At 33.0% G+C, this 27388-nt stretch overlaps 1 protein-coding gene across 1 annotated transcript in view; it reads left to right on the top strand.

Moving 5' to 3' along the window:
- CSN6 (COP9 signalosome subunit 6) overlaps positions 1 to 27388 on the top strand; it is a 67640-nt gene that overhangs the window by 3859 nt on the left and 36393 nt on the right. Inside the window, exon 2 of the mRNA XM_085826821.1 lies at positions 21940 to 22106. Within this exon, the coding sequence (XP_085682947.1) occupies positions 21956 to 22106 (151 nt within the window). The 5' untranslated portion in view covers positions 21940 to 21955. The remainder of the gene's footprint in view (positions 1 to 21939; positions 22107 to 27388) is intronic.

Here is a 27388-nt window from a genome sequence, read left to right as displayed (position 1 = left end):
GAGAATTCATTTATTCAGGACTCGGATAAGCATGTGCATGTAGAAGAATTAGGCGTAAGTATGATAAATAACTAAATTAATACAATTCAGGCTTAATTGTGTCAGTGCGCGGTAGAAGCATGACAAAATTTAACGGAACATTTTGTCTTTTGTTGCCAGTCACATGCTACATAGCCAAAAATGTATAGCAGACGTTGCTAAGCTAGGCTAAAATTATACTTTACTGATTCCAAAGAATCTAGCAGATTGTGCTGTTCTCAGGGCTGTGGAGTCGGTAGGAAAAATGTCAGACTCCTGGAATTTTAGACTCTGACTCCGACTCCCTCATATATATATATATATGTAAACATATATACATGGATTACAGCTTATTTTTTAATATAGAAGAAGAAATAGATGCTACAGGGGAAAAATTGATGGCACAGCGAATTATTTATATTAATTAGCATTTATTATGAAATGGAAAAACTGGCATTAGTTATTTCTAAGAAAAAGTATAACTTCAGCAAGGCCTTCTTTGTTGGAGGGCCATAGATCCGATTTGATAAACTTCAGAGCTGAGAAGAGTCTTTCCACACTAACTTGAGTAGGAGGAAGAGCTGTTACTGTTAGGGCTACTTCTTTTAACTTTTCATAATAGATTTTTAATAAGTTCTAAAAGAAGTGTCTGCAAACGCAATCATATTTCTCTAGTTCTTCAAAGGCTGTCTAGAAATCTTGTTTGTATTTTTTCATTTTTATATCTAAAGGCTCTTGGTCTTTATTTTCATTCGCTTTGCCTTAGCCTTTTCAATATTATCCAAAAACATTTCTTAAAATCTAATTCATCTTTGGACAGGATGATAGAGACTCAGTTGTAATGTTTGCAGTTTGACTGTCCTGATTCGAATTCTCCAATTGTTCTGAGAATAATTTCATTCTTAATGAAAGTTGACACATGGCTCTCTTTGCCTTTTTAATTTGTTCATCATCCAAGAAAATTCAGTGGTTCGGATCTACATATATTGACCCAGCAAGATCTCATTGTCTAGCAAACTAGTTTCTCTTTTCTTCATTGAAGAAATGATTCGTTTTGCAATAAACCCTCCATTTCAGAAAGAGGAAACATCACATTCTTCCATTCTCGCCTTCTGTCAAATCTTCAGATTGCAACTTTTTTGTTTCTATGTACGGTGTAGAAAGAAGAGTTTCTAATTCTGCAAGTTTATTGAACAGTCTATCTATTAGTGAAACATCAGGGTTATCTACATCTTCTAAAAACTTTCTTAATTCTAACAACCTCTTTATCATCAAATATGTACTCCCTTATTGCATTGCCTGATCAATAATTGCTCCTTTTCCTGCTCAATTCCTAAGAATGGCATCAATTTTGGGAGTTCTTGCTTCTTTTGCTACTTACCTAAATTTACCAGGGAGTTTTGTAACTAAATGAATCAGTTTAATCACTAATGACAAATATGACTTCTATCCTTCTTCCTTATATTTAATTATTAATATGACAATAAAATAGAAACTAACTATTTATTAATGTATATAGTTCATAAATTAAAATAATAACTCAGCTTGTTATTAATTATTTTTTTTTTCAATTCATTTCAAATTCAAACTGTCCAACAAAAACTGGAGTCGGTGTCAACCTGTTTTTAGCGACTCCAGTTCCGACTCCTTTTACAACAAAATCTGCTCGACTCCACAGTCCTGGTTGTTCCTTAACTTTCTGATTTGATCCAGCTTATGCAGGATGTTAGAATTACAGCAGTTGTTTAAAAACTAAGGTCTGAACTTTCGATTATGTTGAAAAGAGTTTCTAATTCTGGAACTCCAACAGGATCTACAAAGCGGAAGCATGTTTCGATGTCCATTAAACAAAAAATGAAATTGTTGCAAAAAATGGATATAGGTAAATCCTGCCAAAATTATGTGAGGAGTATGGCACTGGAAAGTCCACTGTATATGACCAAACAGAAAAAGGAACATTATGAATTTTTTGTGGATTCCGACACTCTACTCTCAATGAATGTCAGAAAAAATATCACTATGCTAAACGTGATGATCATGACAATGTGACAACTGAATGTTCAGACAGAGATGCAGTGTGAGCATGCCATTGACGGGTCCAATGCTAATGGCCCTAGCCAAAATATTTCACGAAGAAATGTACTTAAAAACTGAGTGCTCAATAGCTGCACTATAATACAATTAAAAATTTCAGATGAAAAACCTTCAGCTGATGCTGAAGCTGCTGAACTATTTGCAGATGAATTCATTGAACTTATTAGTAGTGAAACTTTATCTCCAGTACAAATTTACAACGCTGATGAAACTAGTCTTTTCTGGCAATATGTACCATGAAATACCTTGGCAACATCTACAGAAAATGTTCCAACTGGTGTCAAAGATTCCAAAGCTAGACTAACAATTTTAAGATGCCCAAATGCTGCAGGGACACACAATTATTTATTAATGTATAAACTTTTCGAAATGGGAAAAACACACAACCTCGAGCATTTAAAGGGGTAAAGATTTTCAGTTATATATCCTGCATATAAAAGAGCATGGATGACACAAGCATCAATGTATGACTGGTTTGAAAATCATGTCATACCCGAAGCTCGGCAAAATTTGAATTCAGTTGGTTAACCTGATGATGCAAAAATTGTCCTGATTGTAGATAACTGTTTGGCTCATATTTCACTTGAAAGATTTAATGAAAGATAATGTACCCGTATTATTCTTTCCTCCAAACTGTATGTCCATCCTTTCAGCTTATGGCTATTGGAATAGTGTGCACGCTGATATGCAAATATAAAGTATCATTTTAAAAATCAATGTTAAATTTCTTGAATAATGGCACAACTATTCAAGATTTAAAAAAATATTTTAGCATAAAATCTGCTATTGGAGCATCGCAAGATTGCGGGAGGATATGCCACCAAATGCTTGGCATAATTTCTGGCCAGCTACCATATTTCTTTGTGAGGATGATAGCCGCGAATATAAAGGCTTTTGGATATTGCAAAACCACAGGTGAAATTTTCCAATTAATGGATTTTGTAAAGAAATGTGGAGAAGCGATAGTAAATGAAGATGATATAACAGATTTTTCATTGCTATGACAATGCTCCAATCATCAATCAATTAATGGACTGCAAAATCTGTAGTATGGTTCTAGATCCAGGAAATACCACTCCCGATAGTCAAGAAAGTGACAGAGAGGTTATTGAAAATGAAAAAATTTCGATTGACAAGTTACTCGGTATTCTCGACACAGCAATTACAGGACTTGAACAGTGCAACTTAGTAACTGAACAAGAAATTATGTCTGTCAATAATGAAAATGAAAATGAAGCAACTTAAAGAATTTACATTCAAAGAAATGTTTAATAAAGTAAACAAATTAAATATTAAGCTTTTTTTTTTTTTTTTTTTTTTTTGTAAATTTTGATATCCTTTAGATTAGGGATGCACAACCTATGGTTCGTGAGCAGTCAACTTGTGGCCCACTGAGACCTTTTCAAACCTTTATTGCGATTTGGCACATCGGGTGTCTTTAGAAGGGGTTGCGAGCAAAAAAAAAATTTACCACTTCCCCCTTCATTATTCATTCTACTCTGTCCCCTGGAAGTAAAATTTGGCGCTGAGCCAAGTTCCCGGTGTCAAACAAACGGAAATTGCTCCTAGCCTGTAAGACCAACACCTGTAGAAGATTGAGAAAGAGTCTGTGGTATGACGTAGCACGAGTGTGTTTGCACGCATACGCTAGTAAAGTGTAAGAGAAAAATATTTTCTCGGGTACAAAATGGTGCATTCATTTGCTTGGCTTCGTGACTATACATTGTTTTATCACATGTGTGTTTATCTTTCATTTTGAGACCATAAAAAAAAGATTCATGTTTCGATTTTTTTTTCTTCGTTTAAATATTATTTTGAAAGTGGAATCAATGTAGAAATTTTGCAATTTTTTTTCCATGTGGTTTTGATAGTTGCCATGATGAATGGATGCAAAGCGAAAAGAAAGTTAGTGGACGCTAACAGAAAATTTTCGGAGGCCTGGACTTCGAAATACTTTTTTGTGGTGCAAAATAATAGAATTACATGCTTAATATAAAATTTTACGATTATAGTTTGCAAGGAGTATAACATTAAGTAACACTACGACATGAAACACTCAACATTTTCAGAGATGATCTAAATCGTAAAATCGAATCTCTTTCCCGTTCTCGTTTGTCAAAGGAATCTATTTAAAAAGGTATCTTCACAGTTAGATAACTGTGTTGAAGTTAGTTTGGGAATTGAAGCCTTAATTGCTAAAAGTGGCCGCCCATTTACTGATGGTGATTTTGCAAAAGAATGTATATTGTTGTCTTCCGAGAAAGTATGCCCTGAAGTTACGTAAAAATTTTAAAATGCGAGTCTCAGCAGAATGACAATTCAAAGAAGAATTGAAAATTTATCTGATGATGTTACTGAACTAGTACAGAATGCTGCCACCAAATTTAAGTACGTTTCTCTAGCAGCTGATGAGTCAACAGATATTACTTTAACTATTCAGCTTCTTTTATTTGTCAGAGGAATTTCTGAAAATTTTGAGGTAACTTAAGAACTTGTTTTAATGAGTTCAGTGAAGGGGCAAGCAACTGGAACTGATATTTTATCCTCAGTTTTCAATTTGTGTTCTGCACATAATTTTGATATTAACAAAGTTGATAGTATCACTACTGATGGAGCTCCAGCCATGACTGGAATTCAGAATGGCATGGTGATTCTACTGAGAAACCATTTGGATGATAGATGAAAAGATTTGCTAGGGTATCATTGTATCGTACACCAAGAACAGCTATGTGTGAAAGAACTATGATTTTACTGTCTAATGAAAGTAGTGAGCGATACAATCAATTTTATTTGCTCACATGGTTTAAACCACAGGCAATTTAAGGAAATTCTAGAACACACAGATGCACCACATAGTGATCTCGTATATTACTCTGAAGTACAATGGTTGAGCTGTGAAGAGGCTTTGAAAAGGTCTGCTAAATTTGATCGATGAAATTATACCATTCCTTGAAGGAAATGGCAAACAAACTAGGATGTTAAAGGAACCATCTTTCAAGTGGGACTTAGCACTTTTAGTTGATGTGACAGCTCATCTGAATGACCTAAACAAATGTGTTGGGGAAAAAACAATTCATTAATCACCTGGCCAATGCAGTATCTGCTTTCAAATTAAAACTTCAGCTGTACTCAAAGCAGCTGGGCTATCAAAATTTTGTCAGTTTTCCTTACCTGAAGAAACTCAAAGAAAATTTTCCTGATAAACAACAGGATTATTCAGATCAAATAAAGAGGCTGCTTATTTCTTTTGAAAAGCGATTTGCAGACTTAAGAGATGCACAAGATTAAATTTAAACTGTTCGGGGATCCATTTTCTGTTGTAATTGAAGAAGCTCCAGAAGATGTTCAAATAGAACTTATCGATTTACAAACGTATGACTTATGCAAATCCAGATTCCATGATTTAGATATTCTAGACTTTTATAGAACTTTACCTGCCGAATTTCTGTGCTTAAAAAATAATGCAAGCAGATGTGCTACCATGTTTGGTAGTACTTATATATGTGAACAAACTTTTTCTCTTATGAATCTAAATAAGTCAAAATTAAGAAATAAATTGACAGATCAACACTTGCAATCTGTCTTAAGAATATCAACAACTAACTTTCAACCAAATATATAAAAAATTATTGATAAAATTCATTCTCATCCATCACACTAATGTATTTAACTATAGCAGACTTGTACACACGTTTATTAAAATATTTGTATACAAGTATTAAATTATCATGCACAAGCATAAACTGTATTTTTTTTCAAACTGAACTGGGTGTTTTGGCCCCAGTAGCACATGCAAGGAAAAAGGGAAACCTCATCCCTCTTTGCTTGCATACGTACATAATTGTCTCCAAATCAATTTAAATTTGATATGGCAGAATATGTCTGGATTGCAAATTAAACAACTTATTGCATTGATTCCCCCCTACAAATGTTTTCCATATGCTATTGGTCGTCAACAACCAAGTCATTTCTGTTAGTGGCCCTTCTGCTAAAAAGATTATGCATCCCTAAAAAATAGTAAATGCTTTATTTTTCATAAATCATAATTTTCTATTTTTAATTTTATAATTTCTGCATGCCATCTTACTAGATTTGTACTGATGATCTAATATTCGGAAAAATCCCAAATCCGGAATCATCAAAGTCCTGATGAGTCTGGATATCGGACTTTGTACTTCTATTCTGGACGTCCATTATCTGGAATGATCTATAATCCGCACCTCAAAGCCACAAACTTACGCATGCGTGTTTGATGCGTGCATCCGCTACGCATGCGTCTAAAGCCAGTAAAGCTTTTACCCATGCACGCTTCCGATATTGAAGAAAGTAACAGAGAACGTTATTGAAAATGAAAAAATTTTGATTGACAAGTTATTCGGTATTCACGACACAGCAATTACAATACTTTAACAGTGGAACTTTGTAACTAAACAAGAAATTATGTCTGCTTATAGAATTAAGGAGAAAGTATTAGCACAAAACACGAAGCAACTTAAACAACTTACATTGATAGAAATGTTTACTAAAGTAAACAAATAAATATTAAGCTTTTTTTTTTTTGCAAATTTTGATACCCTTTAAATCATAATTGCTCTTTATTTCATAAATTACGGTTTCATATTTTTAATTGCATAATTTCTGCATGCCATCTTACCAGATTTAAATTGATGATCTATAATCCAGAAAAAACCATAATCTGCAATCAACAAAATCCCGACGAGTCCAAATTACGGACTTTGTACTGTATAATGTATTTGAAATCTCATGTACTGTGTCATCTGATGGACAGGTAATCTTAAAGATTAGTGTCTGTAATTTTTACTATGCAGAGGCTTTAAAAATCATTAGGAATTCCAGACAGGCTAATCCATTAAAAAAAGAGTTAAAATGTATTTTTGAAAGAGGCATATATAGAATGTGTTAATTGTATGGAGGGGGGAACTTTTATAAAAAGCGCTTGTTTTCATCAGATTTAGTGGTATGTTCTACATCGTAAAGCAACTGATTTCAGTGCTTTGATAAAATTAGCAGATGATTTCCAAATGCTGTTTCAGAAGATGAAAGCATTTCTGTACCAAGAAGTCAGAAAATCACTTGTCTTATATAGGGAGAAGAAAACTTTCAGTTATTAGCAATGAAAAATTGGTTATCGAGACCAGAATCAGAAATGTATGTGTGTGTGTGTGTGTATACACAAATATATATACATACATAGGTGCATAGATACACACATACATTTTTAAATCCGGTCCCGTATATATTTGAATCCAGTATATGTTTAAATAGGGTCGCAGTGACTTCCGAATATATCATTTCAGTGTGTTTTGATAAGTTTATATGTTTATCATTTTTTAAGTTATGATATTCCTTGGTAATGTAATTTATTAATTTTTTCTTTAAATTAGAATAGCTTTAAAAACATCCTATTATTACATCTGCTTGTTAATATATGCTGAGGAGCCAAAACATTATGATCACCTACTCAATAATGCATTGTGATACTTTTGGCCTGCAAAGCAGCTGCAACTTGCCTAGGTGTGGATGCCACAAATTCTTGGTAGATAATTGGAGACAGGCCATACAAATGTCTAAGCAGCGGTCTTGCAAAATCTAGATATTCCTACATGGTGGTGTTTGAGCTGTGAGCTGCTTGTCCATGACATCTGAAATGTGCTTTATTGTATGAAGATCTGTTGAGTTAGTGTGGCCAGGACATTAATTAGAATTCATATACTCCCTGACTGCTCCAACACATTTCAAGCTTGTGACATAGGACGTTGTCCTGCTAGAAGTTTCTAGTTTGAATTCTAGTTTCATTTCTAGTTGAGAAAACAGACCCATGTAAGGGTGCAAATGATCCACAGTTAGATAGTCCTCAGCTTTTATGGTCTCTTCTACAACAATTAAGGGTCCCAGAGCCACCCATGAGAATGTCCCCCAAAGCGTAATGCCACAAACAGCAGCCTGTGTATGGAAGGTGAGTAATCATTTGCCTGGAAAACAGCATACCATCAAATTGATGAATGAGAAATCGTGATTTATCCGACCAGGCAAATGGCACTTATCCATGGTTCAGTCTCGATGTTCCTGGGCTCATTGTAGGTGTAGTTGCCAATGAAGCTTGGTCAACAGAGGCACATGAGTAGGACATCTCTGGTGCAGTCCCATATCCAACAGTGTCTGCTGAGCTGTGTGTTCTGAAATATTTGCACTTGGACTTGCATTTTATTGGGCTGTCAGCTGAGCCACTGTCTGGCACTGATTTTGCTACACCAAATAGGACAGTCTTTGATGTCCAAACACCTAGTTGTCTACTGCTGATTTCACTGTCATTTATCTACTTTGCATAAATACTAACAATGGCAGATCATGAATATCCTACTAGTCGTGCAGTTTTGGAAATATTCGTTGCAAGTTTTGGGGCCATTACAATCTGCCCTCTGTCTAATTCACTTAGATCAGCAGCAGTTAATACCATTCTCACTTAATCACATGTCCTCCACGTCATCCAGATGAGTTCATTGAAAAATGTGGTGTTGGTCATAATGTTTTGGCTCATCAGTGTATAAATGTGTATGTGTGTGCTTGTACACTGCACACACACACACAAAATGAAACAGTTCTATATCTTCCGTTCTACTGGGCCGATTGACGAAATTCAAATTGCGTTTTTCATGTCTCGAAAGCACGACTTAGAATATATAGAATCATTCTAACATAGGTATTTTGACACAAAATCAGACTTTTTCTGAAATGACATACCATTTTTTCCATATTTCAATTCTGTGGCTCAAACTATGCCAGACTACCAAGTTTTAAAAATCGCACGAGTAGTTTTTATTAGCTCTCAAAATTTTAGCTCCTCAATGTTAATTGAATTTGGTATATATTTATTAATATCTCATTTTTTATTTAACCTTTTTGATTCATTCTTTCACATTTCGAAATTTAGGTTCATTCCAAATAAAATTCACCCATTTTTTATAATTTATTTTTAAAATTTGTATTTTAAAATAATTTTTATACATTTTTCGAAAAAAGCTTTTGAATTATAACCTATAAAATTTTTTATTATCATCTTAAAGTAGGTGTATTTCTAAGCATACCTGCAAAAAATTAGACTTTTTTATTCCAAATTTTCTAAGGTATACAGGAATTGACATATTTGCGCGGTTTGAAATTTGGCATCTTTTTTTGAGCGATAATAACGCCAAATGTGGTTTATGAGTTTTGTTAAGTTGAATTGCCTCAGCTATTTTTTAACCTTAAATTTCAAATAAATTTTTATGAAGAATTAATTATATGATATTTTTTCTCTCAATGATGCATAATAAATATTTATTAATACTATATGAAAGCTACTTTTTAAAATTATAGATGATATTATTCAAATTTTTAATATTTATTTAAAATTTCTTTCTTTCTTCTTTTCTTTTTAAATGTTTGTAAGAGTAAATTTTTACCTTCGCTGTGTTATCGCCTGCTACTTTACTTTATCTGCATTTAAATTGAATTACCTAAAACTGAGAACATTCGTTTGATGTTTATTTTCACAATCTTTTTAAACAACCAGAAAGTTGACAGTTTGGGTCATGTCCCAGATTTGAAAAATATATATATAAATTTTTACATTAATCATCTTAGAAAGAATGTTTTAAGTAGTAATTTTCTCTCATGTTGTAGATTATATAAAAAACATGTTCTTTAATATAGAAGTTTTTAGGCTTAAAAAATTTAAATAATATGATTAAGATTTTTTGCACCCGATATAAGAATTCGGTCACTCGGTGGTACAGGAAAAGCGCTGCTGAAGTCGTTTATTTCTTCCTCATTTAACAAAAATCTTTTAATTAAAATATTTATCCTTTGGACTTTGCTTTAAACTTTATTTATAGTTAAAATGTCTAGAAAATGAAAAGCTATCTTCAACTGAAAAGCATTTGATGCAACGGATATTTTTAAAAATTGACAAGAATACAAAATTTATGGAAGTGTAACAATCGAAAAGTCTTAATTTTCTTGTGTCAGCACTGAAAACATAAGTAGAAGTAAAGAAGGAAATTGGGGGGAAGCAAAAATTTAAAGGGGAATATTCTCTTTGAACATCCAACTTCATTAGGTGTTCAAAGAGAAAACACTTAGACATGCACACCAGCAAATAGCAGCAATTGAGTTAGTAACTAACGGAAAAGGCAAAAACCATATCGTTGCAGTTTAAGTTGAAGAGCGACTGGTTTTTAGACTATATGGTTGTATAAATTTAAATTACGTCATAGAACATCATATCATATCATAAGCGGAATATCCCATGATTTCTATGTCGAATTATTTGACGATTCAGGAATTTATCCAGTAACTTTAAAAGGTATTACTCACGCCTTCTTAGCGTGCCTTTGTGGTGTGGTGGTCTGCACGCTCGGCGCATGTTCAAGAGGTCTGTAGTTCAATTCCTGGCTATGCAGTTGCTCATTTTTCAAATTTCTTGCTTCCAAAAAATCCCAATGTTTGTAAAATGAATATAGATATCATCTAAAGGATATCACCTAAATAACCTTCTTGATGAAACCAGTCTTTCCTTTCATCTCATGCAATCAAAATCTTAGCCTTTAAAGACTGATAAAGACTCTGACCAAATACTGATGAAATGGAATGACTTGGATTATTAAGTTACGGCAAAGCAGGGCTATCTGCCTTAAAGGAAGGATGCCTTCATGAAGAACTTTCTAAGGGATACCAGCTGGCATACACGTTACACATGAGAAAAAACACGAAAATGCCCATGCAACCAGCCTGTTTGCCAGGATTCGAACCCCGGAGCAAACTACCAGTGTTCAGTGACTTAACCGCTCGGCCGTTTGTGAGCCATTTTAAAATGGAAGGTGATAAATTTATTTAAAATTAATGTCAGAAATACCAATATGTTTAAAAAAGTTGAATGCTTTTTAATATACTTACACAAAGCCTAAAAAAAGAAGAGCAAGCCATTAGCCACTAGCTGTCTTGGGTGGAATGACTGCTATGCAATGTAATGCAGTAAGGGAATGCAATGAAACTAGGTAGATGACATGAAGGATTTCTTTGGCTCAAATCAATTAAAAGCGTTTTGAATCAGTATCTTCATGTTTTAGGGCTGAATTCTGGCTTCAAAAATTACAAATTAGCGATCTGTAAGAAAACGATTTTGAGATTGTACGCACTTGTGATCTCATATTTTCTAATTGCTAATTTATGGTTTTCACGAACAAATTTCTCCCTTACACAGATGGCGCACTCGACTTTAACGTCTTTAAATGCTAATTTGCTTACTTCAAAGTTTCTTAAGGGTATACTTCATATTAAGCCCATGTAACAAAAGGTTAAGTTAGATTTCGACCCATATTTCGTTTAACAATGTTGCAGCGCCATTTCCCTCCTGGTGGTGAGGTTTCGAACTTACTTTTTTTCACGGAAAATAAATTCCCATGACCTTCTTTACACGGTTACCAAGTTTGATAACAGTTGATCCAGTAGTTTTCCTTTTATGACCATTTCAAAGTGGACTTTTAATTATAACCACCCTGTATATTATTAAATCTTAATTTGAAGCTATATGTATACCATGCGTAAGATTTTCGCTTTTATGGAAAAAATAAGTAATCGAAGCAAATATACTTAGGATTATGGACCAAAACTGGAAAAAGTCCCCTCCTCCAAAAGTAAAATATTTAAGCTTCGACCTTGAATTTATTGGATTATCGAAATATTCAATTTAATTTATCTTCTAAGTCCTAGTTCCGACAACAATTCCGTCAAAAATTTCGAATTACTGAAGCTGAAGTAAAAGGTTTAGTATATATTTACTGTATGTTAATAAAGTAATCAGAGTCTAATAAAAATAGATCATAGAATTTACGCTAATGCAACTCTTTGTCTGAATGCACAACATATAGTGGAAGAGAAGGTTTGTAGATATCTGTTTTTGACATGCCTCTAAAATTAGATGTCATACTTCTTTTATCTCTTCAGTGTCAAAAAACTTTCCTTTGAAAGGCAACTTTAGTTTTGGGGAAAGAAAAAAATCACAAGAAGACAAATTTGAAGAACGTGCAGGACGATTCAGTACACAATCAGTTTTTCGATTGGTTATTGAATAATGAAAAGATGCATTGTCATGCAATACAAAACATTTGGAATACGTTTTGTGACTGAATAACGCAAGATTAAAAGTCATCTGCTTAATTCACAGTCATTTACAAGTCAATACTCGGGCAATTGCAGAATCGTTTTGATACCTGAGCTTTGTAAGACAAACCTAATATTACTGGATTTAAACACTTCTTTAATCTTCCGAGAACATTCCTTCTTTAGCTCATATTCCAAGAATATTCAGTGAATACAATTATTGCAAAAGAAATTGAATATTCATTTGCACTACGGCTTGGTAGTTTACTAACGAGTTAAATTGTGTTTTTTGTGTCTAAGAATACAATAATATTTTAAATATTTACAAATAAAATACTAAATTGGAGATTTAATTGGAGCCTCACCAGTTGCCTAGCATTTGAAGATTGTTAAGTACTAATTGTTTGTTTCGAAGTTTAACCAGGCTGCATGGTTGGTTTTCGTAGTTTTCTAGGTTCTCTATACAAAGGTCCTCTTTCAAAGCATCTTAACCAAATCTCCCATGTTCTTTTTATGTTCAAATTACCAACTAACCTAGTTTAACGCGATTTCCAACTGAAGTTACTAGCAAAACCCGAATACTCATTAAAAATCATGTAGCTTGCCAATCGGGAGTAACGTGAAGGATACAGCGCCAATAATTGAATTGCTGTTACGGTACGCTGTTTCTAAACTTGGATTGTCATTCCTTAATTAAATATAATATATTTGTAACTTCTGTTAGAGCTGATGGTAAGAATTGAAGTGCAAATAAATAATATCTTGTGCAATCTTGATTAATATAAAATTAGAAATATTTGCACAGAAAAATATTTTCATTCAGACAGAAAGTTATTTGAAATATTTGCAATTACTTTATAAGAAGGATTTATTAATAACCGTAATAACTACTTATTATATTAGATTATGAATAGAATTCAGTTCTTGACAATTACATTCTAAATTAGAATTTTAAGGATATAATGAAAATACGCTATGCGGAAAAATACATTTTAGGATAAAAAATGAGTCGATTTTTTTATGTTTAAAAACTTTTTAAATTCTTAAATTCATTAAATTTTCCTCTTTGGTAATTGAATCCAGAATGTTGGGTGTCGTTTATATAATTATTCTTACTTGTCCACAGAACCTGCTGACATATCTAGCCATTACGTAGCTGCAGATCATTTCTACATAACCATTGAACTTCCATTAATTCGGTCTCTAGAGGGTTGTATGTTTATATCATAATTTGACTTTTATAAAAATGATTATTCTAAATTTTATGTTTCTATAAAAATATGGATGATAGTATCAGCCGCTCTTTCAGCCACTATTTTATTTATATAAAATAAGCAACAGCTTATTTTATATAAATAAAAGTTGTAAATAGGCAGTGAATGTCATAAAATATATCCGTAAAATTCAAATAAACATCAAACGAAATTTCTCAGTTTTAGACAATTCGATTTTAACGAAGTAAAGTAGCAGACGATAAAATGCCGAAGATAAAAATTTACTCTTACAGGTAGTTTTTTTTTTTTAAAAGGAAAAAAGAAAGAAATTTTTTTTTAAAAAGTTAACAATTTGAATAATATCTATAATTTAAAAAATAATAATTTTTCACATAGTATTAATAAACATTTATTACGCATCATTGAAAGAAAAATTTTATTTGAAATTTAAGGTTAAAAATAGCTGTGGCAATTCACTGTAACAAAAATCCATAAACCACATTTGGCATTATTATCGCTCAAAAAAAAAAAAAAGATGCCAAATTTCAAAATGTGAAAAGATGTAAATTCGTGTATATCTTAGAAAATTTGGAATAAAAAAGTCTAATTTTTTGCAGGTATGCTTAGAAATACACATACTTTAAGATGATGGTAAAAATTTTATAGGTCATGATTTTTTTTTAAAATAGAAATTTAAAAAATAAAACACAAAAAATGGGTAATTTTATTTGGAATGAACGTAAATTTCGAAATGTGAAAGGAAAAATCAAAAAAGTTTAATAAAAAAAGATATATAATTAAATATTTGCCAAATTCAATTAACATTGAGGAGCTAAAATTTTGAGAGCTAATATTTTAAAAACTATTTGTACGATTTTTACAAAACTTGGCATTCTGGCATAATTTGAGTCGTAGAATCGAAATACGGGAAAAAAATTGTTATTTCAGAAAAAGTCCGATTTTGTGTCAAAATATCTATGTTAAAATGGTTCTATATATAAATCTAATATATATCCTAAGTCGTGCTTTCGAGACATGAAAAACGCAATTTGAATTTTGTCAAACGACCCAGTAGAATCGAAGATATTGAACTGTCCCTCTTTTTTTTTTTTTTTTTCTTTTTGAGCAGTGTACATATTGATCCATATTCACTTAAAAAGTCAAATAGCAGCCAACAAAAAATATATAATTTCAATAAACTACATTTTAAATCAAACAATGAAATAACATAAAGGAAATTCTTCTTCGCTACACGAAGGAAATATCCACTTACCTTTTTTATGAATTTCCGAGTCTTCAGTCAAACAAAATTCCTTAGCAGCATCCAAAAATTTACTAAATTATCTGGTACTATTTGGTTTTGAGGGCCGTAAAAAAATCGCCAAACTATTGTTGATGCCAGTGCTGCCAAAAATAATTGCGGCAACCCTAACTCAAGAAAGGAAGTATAATAGTAAATAACTAAGATTGATGTTTTAATTTAGATGAAAGGTTTATTTCATATAATACTTTTTTATTATTACAATTTATATAAAAAAGGCTAAACATGACTGAATGGATGCATAAGTGTAAATAACTATTTCAGATCATTATTATAATTGATATGAAAATTGCTAATCATAATTGAATGCATCGCAATTTCGCTACCGAGTTATCACTAAAGCATATTTTCATCTCGTTGGTTGTTCAAACATAATTTTCTAAAAGGAATCATGCCTTTTCTTTGAAAAAATTCTTGGTAAAGTGCAGAATCGCCCACTTATTTGTTTGCCGCTTTTTACAAGGGTAAAAACAATTGGATTTTTGTCAGTTTTCTTTTTCTTTGATGTGTACATAGGTCTGCAAGGCGAGCTTAAGTCAAGGGTGTGCGCAGTGCCATTTTTGTGCAATTCTGGGATTTTTTTTTTTTTTTTGAAGTGAAAAAAGGTTGATGTGTACTTGGATACCGAGTATGTGCAATTCTTAAAAACGAGTCAGGCCAGGGGGGATTCTGCACTTTACCCAAAATTCTATTGCAAACTTTTCGTCATGGGCGATTTCCAAATTGTTAAATCCATAGGATATCAAAAAAGGATTTAAAATCAAAAAAGGATTTTAAAATTAAACTAGTATTTCAATGGCGTCTTAAGAAATATAAAACTATATAAACTTACGCAATCTGAAATCAGCGCATACGCTAGATTTGGCACAATGTTAAATGGGCATGTTTGCTACATTTGGCGCTTTTGCACATACATTTTCGCTGCAGTTTTTTTATGGTCTCCAAAGCGGAATAGTACCAATTATCTAAACTGGAATGCATATACTATAGTTGCCACATAAATTCACCAAAATAGAGTAAAAAATATCCTCCATAGTGCCGGTATCGTCCGACATTCAACTATACGCATTTCCTTCCTACGAACAGACACTACTTGTCATGTTTACAAAGTAAAGTTTCATTTACATACCAATCAATTAATGCTTTTTTCCCTTTTGTTTTAAGTCATACATAAACTTCAAATTAATCTTACCACTTTCAGCTATTTTACCGTGTAAAACCACAAAATAACAACGTACTTCTTATCCAAAATCCGATACACACAAGACTTTCCAAATCTTTTCTCGAGATTCAAATTAACTGCAGTCACGCAACTAATTATGTCATAATAGGGTTTCCATAACATTCAACTACTCAGGCTGCCATAAATGAAACAACAGCTTAGTTATAATCCAATCTACTCTGGGCACCCTTAAATCTACTCTAACCTTAGTTAGTTTAGCCTTTCAAATTTCTATATATATATAAGCGGTTAAAGTGTGTGTCGTTTATTGTTGCCACTCAGAAAAATGAGCACTGAAATTAACATTTACGTAGTTTTTAATTAATATCTCGGCCGATTAAAGTCGTATGAAGATGAGAACGGAATCGATAGATTCGGAGAATTTTTTGAATCCGAGGATACGCGTCTCGAATTTCAATTCGCCGCCGTTCCATAGATATTCGAGAAAAAAGAATTTGGCATGTAGCCAAATCCCTTTAAGAGGGAAATCCCAAGAAAGAAAGTGGAGAATATAGGGAAAACATAGGGCAAAATTAGTTTTTAATTTATATCTCGGCTAATTAAAATCCTATGAAGACGCAAATGATCAAGATGGCATGCCACGAACCTGCAGAATCCAATGGTGTGCTTCGCTAAGCCCGGGATTCAGCCATTTCGAAGAAGATAGTGTTACTTCACCCCATACATATATGCGGCTTAAGTGTCTGTTTGTCTCCGATAGTTTATTGGCTGCTTGCGTAACTGTACTAGCCAATGGGGGGAAGTTTCCATGGCACAGGGTTGCCGTTTCAACTGAGACATAGACAATTTCCTGTAAAACTTGCCTTTGCTATGACCGTCCATGGCCAAATGCTTAAGTGTGTTAGCATTTTTTTACCTGAGCCTGCATTTGAACACGGTCAACTTTATATTGCCTGTTCAAGAGTTCGTGAAAAAATTGACGTAAAATTAAAAATAATGGATGGTCCTCTGCAAGGCGAGCTTAAAAATGATGGCAAGATCTACACAAGAAATGTTGTGTACAAAGAGATCTTTGACATGTGAATTAACATTTAATTATTTAAATAACCATTGTTGATTGAGCTAGTGGTGGCTCTTAAGAAATGTACCACCAGTGATTTCCTTCATTGCGCTCTACTTTAAGCAATTAAGCAAGTAGAAGGGGTAAATCCTGTGGGGCAGTAAGCAAAGGGGCGTTCTCGCCGCCTGCCCTGGGTAATTCAGTTTAAATTAGCAGACACCTTTGCATAAATCATTTTAATTACAATGAATAATATCTAGAACAGCAGTCATTTCGTATGACTGCCGGGCATTCTAGTTATGTATATTCATCTTGCACCATGTGCTGTGTTTTTTCAATGGCTGAGTCAGTAAAGCCAATAAATATTGGTAATTTAACACAAGTTTAGATTTTACTTAGTTGTATAACAAACTTTTCCTTAAAAAAGTCAGTATCCTTTAAAAAGTTCTATATTTCATCTAGGCAGATAACCCTCATATATTTTGCCATAATCAATTAACCCTCTAACCGCCAAGGCCCCATATATATGTATATATATATATACAGTCTAGAATATTTTTTGTGATATCTGTAAGAATGTATATATATGTGCATATTAAAATATGTTAAAGAAATTAAGGCAATATATTAAAAGTCCTCAAATCCAGGTATAAAATATCAGAATTTTTACATTAAAATCAAGAAAATAATTTTTTCTCATAGTAATTTTGGGAAATTTGCACTTTCTTAGTGAAAACACTGGCTGGTCAGAGGGTTAACATAAATTTAGCTTAGCAAAATGTTTGTGTTTGAATTCAGAAGCCTTTGCTTACTTAAAAAATTTCTAACTATATTGTGTTTCTCTTGAAGCCATTGGTTTCTCCATATGAGAAAAGCATCACAATCATAACAACAGTAAAAACCATATCATACTGTGGCACAGTCCTACATAGGCTAGTGGTATTAAAAGTTAATAACATATTTCAATAATTGCATTCTCTAGAGAAACTAATTAAATGCTATATCCAGTTCTGCTGCATAGTCAGCTGCATGGTTATACACTGAATACTTAACTCCATAATAATTAGTAAGAGAATTAGATTTGATGAAAAGGTATTTCATTAGCCTCAACTTTTGCAGCTTCAAATCAGCTGAGGAAACAGATTTTCTTAACTCTGGAAAACAAGGCAGGGATATTTGAACCTGTGGTTATCTGTTATGTTGAACTTGCCAAAAGGATTTTTAAATGTATATTATGAACCTAGAGCTGAGTGCAGATCATAAACACTCAGGTAACAGCCCCCAGTTTGTGCAGGGTTGCCACGCTACCTGGAAAACCGGAAAAAGTCAGGGAATTCGGAAATTGACCAAAAAAGTCAGGGAATTTAAGTGTTTTAGTCAAAATCTGGAAAAGTCAGGGAATTTTATACAACGATCCCGCCAAAAAAGGCGAGTTTTGCGCCGACGTCGGAAGAGATCACTTTTTTGGCGAATTGTGTATCACGTGAGTGTCATTTGGGCAGCTGGCATAGAGCCAATTTTCGCAGCTCCAATTTGATTGTCTTTTTAGAAAGGCAAAGCAAGTTTCCCGCAACTTTTGGTTTCCAGTAACTTCGAGAATCGCATGTGCAGTGCATGAACTAAAGAAAGTACCTGTTCTCGTATAAAACAAAAAATGGGTTTAATCCTAGTATACGGTACCATGAAGGTTAGAATTAAAAAATGTGTTGTAAAGAAGGAAAACCTCTCTGCAACAGACGTGGCTCGGTTCCATCATAGCGGGAAACAGCTGTGCATGTACAATGTATCTGTCGCCAAAGCTCGAAACCGGTGTCGAAGTTCGAAGGTCACATTATCAAGATTTCCTAAAATGAATATCGTTTAAAATGTCTTTAAACTCTAAAGGAAAAGAAAATATTTTTTGGCGCAAGTAAATTAATTCATGGATTACTTATTTTGAGGAGGGGGGAAATATCTACGAAAATCCGTTTTTAAAATTATTGCGAAAAATCCAAGAAAAAACGTTCTTTGATAAAACGTTTCTTCTTGGATTTTTCGCAATAATTTAAAAACGGATTTTCGTAGTTTTCTTTTTTGTCAAAGAAAGTTTCTTCTTAATACGTGTTTCTCAATTTCCTGTACGCATCGCGGAGATGGAAATTCTGGCCGTTCCGTCGTCAAATCCCTTGGCAAATTTTCCCTCCGCTTTTTACATAGACTTTCTTTCGTCAGAATAATCTCCATGTATGGTACAGTGGGATTTGGCGACATGATGATGAGCAGTAAACGGGTCATTGGCGACAATTTTCAAAATCATGCGAAGGCCGTATCATATACTAGGATTTTACCGCAAAAAAAAAATTTTTTTTTTTCTTTTTAATAAATACCTTGTCATTTTGCAGTAAAATAAAAAAATAGTAATCATTCATTTAGGATAACCATGTAATATAACTATATTCGCTAAAATATTGTTGATTATTCTAATTAAATTTTTAAGTAATTATCTTTATTTTTATGTTATTCATATCATGTAATGTTGCTTCTTTCCTCTAAATTTATGTATCATTAGTAAATAATATTTCCAAATTTCAGGAAATTTTCTCTGGCATAATCCTGAAATTAATTCTAGCAGTATGATGACATCACGAAATTTAATGCACATATTTTTTCCTTATGTATGCTGCGAAATAAATATGAAATACCTCAATTTAGTAAAAAAATATCATTAAATAGATTTCTTTCTTTCGTTTAGCTGCAGAATGTCTGCAAAAAAAGCCTTATTTTATTCCAGATTGGGCAGATTCTAATCTCAATCTTCAGTGGAGAAAATAACTCCTATTATAATTATATTTGTGTTTTCAAGTGTTAAGGTGTCTTTTAAGAATACACCTCACACAAATTAAATTTACCTAAAATCTAACCTAACTTTTAGCATTGCGTTGTGATTTATAAGAACTGGATTAGCCTCGTGTTGAACTGGGGATGATCATGAGTAATAATTAGATAAAACGTACAGTTGTTATCCAATGTATATATCTTAAATTTTATTAAGTTTTTTAAGCGGAAAAGTAAACAAAATTATCAAAGTGTACCAAGAATAATTAAGAATAAATGTCCTCTGGGATTTATTGAATAATTAAGTGAATTTGCTACACAGTACAAGTTAATACCATAATTAATTTACCTCTTAGCACAGCCAACGTACATTACGCGGATAGACTGAAATTTTCTCGAAACATACCTGGAAAAGTCGGGGAATTTCATTCTCCTGTTTGAGTGGCAACCCTGTTGTGCCATCTAGTGGGGAGAGAGGATTTCATTTTTCCCCTTCTAGTTTTTGTATTCTTTCCTTTTTCTGATTCCTGTTTTCATCCAGTAAATGTATAATAAAATCATCAAGTTAGAAGAAGAAAATATTTAATCTGATGATGTTTCTGCATAAAAAAGAAAATGGCCAATCACTGTAGAAAGATGAAAGCAAGATTTTAAAAAAAGTATCGGAAAATTTATTTTGTATATACAGTGGAGTACTGTTTATACATTTCTCGTTTATACCTCATTTTATCTTGGTCCCGATTCAGTCCTATTTATTTTAAGAGCAAACTATTTCTTTCATACATTGCATAACTTTAGTTATAAGTCACTTTTGCTCAACTTGTTGTAGTAGATATACATTTTTAGTCATTATTATTCAAGTATTTTCCCCAGAAATGGATAGAAGAAAACAAAGGGCATGAGACATCATAGTCGGGTGAAACCCAGTTCATGAATAGTAGAGGAGATACTTGGAAGAAAAAATGATATGGTTTTTTCCTTTTGAACGGGACACAGTGTTAAGTAAATTAAATGGAGCAGAAATAATAAATACAAAATGTCATGAAAGTAAAAGGCACTCTAGTTAAAAGATAAAATTCAAATCTTAAAAAGAATTTGATGAGAATACTGGTTTGACAAAATTTGAGTTTGCAGAGAAACTGTATATTCCTGCAATAATGCTAAAAATAGTTATTTATGGGGAAAAAAAAAAAAAAAAGTTGAAGGAAGAGCAAAAACTGCTTCAGAGAAATTATGTATTCAAGATGGTATGTTTCCTAAGGGTAGAGGCCATTTTGCTAAAATGATGTATATGATTAATTTGGAAGAAAAGCTTATTTTATTGTGCGAGAGAAAGGAAATGCTAAGAATACTATTAGAGAAAGATGTAAAACTAAAATAAGAATTTTTAGGAAAAGATAGTAAATTTAAAGAAATGTCAGTATACTGGGGTAAAGCACTGTGACACATTTTCAATATCCTAAATTTTTGCAAACATAAATAGTGCAATTTAGAACTATGCATTATGTGGTTGCATGTCATTATAAATAACTATATTAATTAAATGTTCAGTCAAGTATAATAATGTATTTTTAGAAGCTTTGTTATAATACTCAACACCCCTCCCCTTACTTGATCTTTTTATTTCTTGTTTTGATTAATTTGAATATATATATTTCGTACATCTGTATGTTTTTGCATGTGAATAAAATTTTTGAGTTAATGTACTTTATTTAAATACCATTTCATCAGCTTTGGTTAGACTGTAGAGACATTAGGTTATTTGGAAGCAGGAGACTTGAAAAATGAGCAGTGCCTTCGCTGGGACTCGGACCTCTCTAATAAGTGCCAAGTGTGCTTACACCACGAAGGCATGATAAGCAGGTGGGAAGGTCATTTATTTAATTTGTTCAGGGAAAACAAAAGCTGAATTTCAGGGGGAACTTTGATAAATTATTGCATGTTTGTAAATAGAGTTTGAGCTCCTGTTGGATAGAAAAAGATAATTCTAAAATGTATGTTAACTATAGGTGAAGTTGTATATTTAGAAATTAAATGTAATTGTTATTCTTTTTTTTTATAATTGAATCCTTAGCACCAAAATAACTGCAATGTCGATGGAAATTGATGAAGCACCCAGAAATGTTTTGGCTGCATCTGGAACCACTGGTAGTGTTTCTGTGTCCTTGCATCCCCTAGTTATAATGAATGTATCTGAACACTGGACTCGTGTGAGAGCCCAAGAAGGAACAGCCCAACAAGGTTAGTAAATTAGTATTCATAAGCTGTTGTATGAAAATATTCACTTTTTTATTTTAAATAAACACATTTTTAAAAACAAAAAATTAGTGCTTTAGAATGGGAGGTGAGATTTTGAGGATTATTGGGGAATGATTAAAAAGTTGCTGTACCTTACATATTTGAAAAGAATAATTTATATTATTTTTTAATCAATAGTTTGCCATGGCTTTCACAAAATGAAGTATGTGAAAATGATAATCTTCTGTAATATGACCATCCATGATCAATTGGAAGGGCTTTAGAGAAGTTAAAATCAATACTAGTATTTATTTATGTTCTTAAAAATATTGATCACTTTCATTAGTGATCACATTAGGGAAATGATTGTCATGATGGGATTTATTGGATTTTGAACATAAAGATTAATGAATTTTAATATTTTTTGAAAAGTATATGAACATTTTTTAAGAGCAGAATCAAAATTACCATGCCATAATTAGAGTGTTTTTTAATCTTGTTGATAGCATAATAATTAAATAGTTAATTTTAAAAATTATCTCAAAAAAAGCACAACATCAACAAAAATTACATCATAGTTCATGACGTTAATCATTTTGAAATTGTATTAGTATTCCACTTTGTAATGATGAGTATAATGTTTCGTGTTTACACAGATGAGAACATATAGAACTGGTCTTCCTTTTATAATTATTTTTTGTATCTTTTGAAATATATCACCCCAAAAAACATGGTAGAAAACCTGTCAAGACTGTAGGGTTATGATACAGTAAAAAGTCTTTAATCTGGACTTGTCAGGACTTCGGCAATTCCTGATTAGGGGTTTTTCTGGGTTATAGATCATTAATTTAAATCTGGTAAGATTGCATGCAGAAATTATAAAATTAAAAATATGAAACTGTAATTTATGAAATAAAGAGCAATTATGATCTAAAAGATATCAAAATTTACAAAAAAAAGTTTAATATTTATTTGTTTACTTTATTAAACATTTCTTTCAATGTAAGTTGTTTAAGTTGCTTCATATTTTGTGCTAATACTTTCTCTTTAATTCTATAACCAGACATAATTTCTTGTTCAGTTCCACTGTTCAAATCCTGTAATTGCTCTGTCGAGAATACCGATTAACATGTCAATCGAAATTTTTTCGTTTTCAAGTCACTTTCTTCACTATCGGAATCAGTACATCGAAACATGCTTTCGCTTTGTAGATCCTTTGGCAGCTCCAGAATCGGAAATTCTTTTTGACGTAATTGAAAGTTCAAGCTTACTTTTTATAAAATTGCTCTAACAGTCTGCAAAAAATAATAACCCGGATCCAATTAGAAGATTAAGGAACAACACAATCTGCAACTTTAACTGAATTAAATAATTACATAATTTTAGCCTAGCTTATACCGTCCATTATACATTAAACGCATGTGCAGAAAGTTTGTAGCTTTGAGGTCCGGATTAATGACTTTGTACTGTACTGATAGCTAATCGGTGTAGTGCCATAAAACAGCTTCAGAATTTGCTTGTGCATGCTTCAGAATGATCTCTCATATAAGATTTAACTTTTTGTACCTAGATTAAACTTTGAAAAACTGTATGACTATATTGTGCTTAAGTCTTTTATGTGTTATAAAAAATGCTTTCATAAAGATAAACTATGATGTAACACTAAAAGTTTATTTTGCTTTTAATTGTCATAAGAAAATTTTAAACATATTACTGCCTGCCATCAGTAGTTAATTGTGTGGCTAAGACAGTTGTGAGAACTGGTGAAAGGTCGATTTTCCTTCCTTCCATAGTTCTTCTCTTCTCAGGACTTAGAAAAGTGTTAATGCCTACAAATTTAAGGAACTTGTTTAGTTCTGTAGGCTATTGACAGCTTGCCACTGGCTTTCATTATTTTGGTAATTAAATATTTTTAATAGTATATTGTCTTTTTTATATCGTCCTTTTATGTGGATACTATTTACACATTTTTATGATAGTATTGATGTTAAAACAGTAAAATCTAAAGACTTTGAAAAGAATTATTGAGTGTAGTCATCTCATGCAATGATATCGAAGCTGACAATTTCTGATTGTCAGTTCAGTAAGACTGATTGGTTGGTTCCTTCACTGTGAGAAAGAACACAGGGGCTGTTTCCCTTAGGACAAAGGTGGTGAATTATTGCTCCTTTAAAATATGAATTAGCCAGCCCTTGCTTTTAATAATCTCTTCAAATAAAGTATTGTTCCACTAATCAAGCTTGGCATGAGCTGTAAACTAATCATTTTGAACATAAATATTTTTTTTTATTTTATTTTAAAGCTTGCACATATAAAGAAGTTTTTCAATGAAAGCCATTTTTCTTTTTTTGAAAAGAATTCTTCTTTTTTCGTAGGTCTAAAAATATTGTGGAATTGTTAGTTATCATTTTAAACTATAAAATAAATATCATTTACAGTTAAAATATAAATAGTCCATTGCATCATTACCAAAATGAAAAATTAATAGTGAAACTTTTGCCTGACTAACAAAAAATTACCTCATCTAATTCTTCCAAACTACTTTTCCTTTCTATGAACAGTACATGCAGTTCACTTAATTCACCTGTATCTTTCTTTGCTAAACTGTCCTCTTAATCCATGCAATGGAAATTTCTACCTGACTTTGTATGCATAAAATAGTACAAAATCAGCCGCTTAAGCGTACATCTTTTGTTACAATGTATATTCTCATATAGTAAATGTATGACTATGTAGCAGTCAGTTTAAGCTGCAAACACTACATATGAAACATGGACTTCTAATGCAGATTATAGTTCTATCCTTTCTAGCAGCTTTGATTTAGAAATTAAAGAAGGAAATATAAATATTGTTGAAATAAAAAGACATCAGAAAAGGGAACTTAGTGATAGAACACCCTGCAAATTGCCAATAACCCAATTCTACTCTCTCTCTGTCTCGAAGGAAAGTAATAAAATAATCAATAACCTCTGTTCTGAAGAATGGGAAATTGTCATGAGGCTCAAATCGGCTCGAGCATCATCATGCAGCTTTGGTCTCAAAAAAAGCTTTGACTGATTAAACTCACTAAATGAAAAATATGAAATTAAATGCATAGAATGCCATTTTAAGTTGTTATTCTTTAAAAAAAATAATCAAGTACTAATGGGAAGGATCTCCCTCCATCATGTTCTGGCAGACAGGAGCTCCGCAAAAGGTTCAGTACCCTGACTGCAGGATGCACTAAAAAAATGCTCTTGTCTAAAAGTATTTGCCTATCCTTGTTGTAAAGTATTTTTTCTTACTTATCCCATGGTAGTTTCACCCTCCATACCTTCATAGTGTAATTAGAAAGCTCATCTGGTTAGCAATCAGAAGGTTTGGAGTTTTAATCCTGGCAATTGCATTGCAGATTTCTTTGGTTTTCTTTCTTTGAAGAAATTCTGTGTAGTAGCATCCAAATGTTAAAAAAAAAAAAAAAAAAAAAAAAAAAAAAAAAAAAGATGGATCATAATTGATCACCACTAGGATTTGGCCATTGGCTGTCCTTCCTAGATGCCCTTTAAGAGGGGGGAATAGTATGTAACATGCCTTCATGGTGTAAATTGAAAGCACATTCGGCTAGCAATCAGAATGTCCAGAGTTTGAATCCTGACAAGGGCATTATATGTTTATGTCTCATTCTTCAAAATAAAAACTTAATGACTTTGCAGGCTGATTGCCCCATGTATCCATGCTTTCAAAATTTGACATCCGCTAGAGGACTAACTTTTGTGGATTATTCATTGAGCATAAAAGTTGGTAGGGATCCTGCTAAAAGTGGCCATGAGTTTGACAAAGAATTAATGACGGAATCTGAATCTGCAGGAATTAATGACTCTATTTAATAAACAATCAGTTTTTGATCTACTTTGTTTTTGTGTTTCATCATTTGTTTCTGCTATTTCATAGGGCCCTTCGATTTTACAGGAAGCTTATGAGTACAAACTTCCTACAGGTAAATTGTTCTAATCTATTACTGTTTTGCTAGCTGTATTCACCTGACCATCACCATAATCCTCAACGAAGTCTTCCCCACAGACAACGTGGAGGAAGATACGCCAGCACAGAAATGTTCGCATGAATACCAACATCCCACCAACTCCACATGATATACCATTTAGTGACAAGGAAGTCAAGCAAATTTTTCGACACCTACCCCTGAAAAAGACCTCGGTCCGGATGGCCTGGACTATAGCATCATCAAAGTTGCCTACAAAGCACGCCGCTCCTTCTTCGACAAATTCTTTAACCAACTATTTGACAACCAAATATTCCCGCAGGCATTCAAGAAAGAACAAGTTGTCCTATTCCTCAAAAAGAACAAAAGCCCGCAAGATCCATGCTCTATTCGCCTGATATGCCTTTTGCCAACCCTGGGCAAAATTTACGAGAAATTAATTGTTAACAGACTAAAATATCATCTCCAAAGCAACAATCATCTCAGCCCCAGGCAGTATGGCTTTCTCACTGGTCTGTCCACTATGCATGCCCTCTGCAAAATTCGTGAAACAATTCAACACAATAGCACCACAGGTTTCCATACAGCTTTCCTATCCATTGACCTCCAGAGTGCATTTGACACACTCCGGTGGCCAGCGATAAGACAGGCCCTCCGAGACGCAAAGTGTCCATCCAACCTCTTCAGTGTTTTTAGTAGTTATCTAGAGAATCGTAGTCTTCTCATAGCCACCAACAATGACACTACCTTCAAAGTGCAAGAAAGGGGATGTCCCCCAAGGCTCTTGTGCTAGACCGATTCTCTGGAATTTAACATTCAACCCTCTACTGGATGCAAACTGGCCACGACATACAAGTGTCATCGCCTACGCAGACGACGCAGCTCCTCTTGTCAAAGGTCACACTTGTGCGGAGCTCGAGAAAAACGGCACCGAAGTCTGCTCCCTCCTTGCCAATATCTGCAGCAACTTAAAGCTTATAGTCTCTACGGCAAAGTCATCAGCAATAATAATACCCAAACCTGGCACAAATCCAACGCGCTGCCCCTGCATCAAACTACAAGGAGCCAACATAAAAATTGTCCAAAAGCTAAAATACCTAGGTGTAATCTGTGATAAAAAACTAACCTGGATCCCTCACATCCGAGAACTAAAGAACAAAACATCAGCTATAGCCAGAAAGGCACGTGCCTTCCAAGGTAGAAACTGGGGTCAGAATCATCATATTCAGAAGATCCTCTAACATGCGGTAGCTGAAAAAATAGTCTTGTATGGTGCTGCCGTATTTGCCCAACCGATGGGAGGATG

This window comes from Stegodyphus dumicola, chromosome 1 (genome assembly GCF_044657685.1).
Source record: "Stegodyphus dumicola isolate Sdum_Otavi_A_Nest chromosome 1, ASM4465768v1".
Classification (NCBI taxonomy): domain Eukaryota; kingdom Metazoa; phylum Arthropoda; class Arachnida; order Araneae; family Eresidae; genus Stegodyphus; species Stegodyphus dumicola.
The sequence above is the reverse complement of the archived record's forward strand: the minus strand, read 5'-3'. Positions and strand labels throughout refer to the sequence as shown.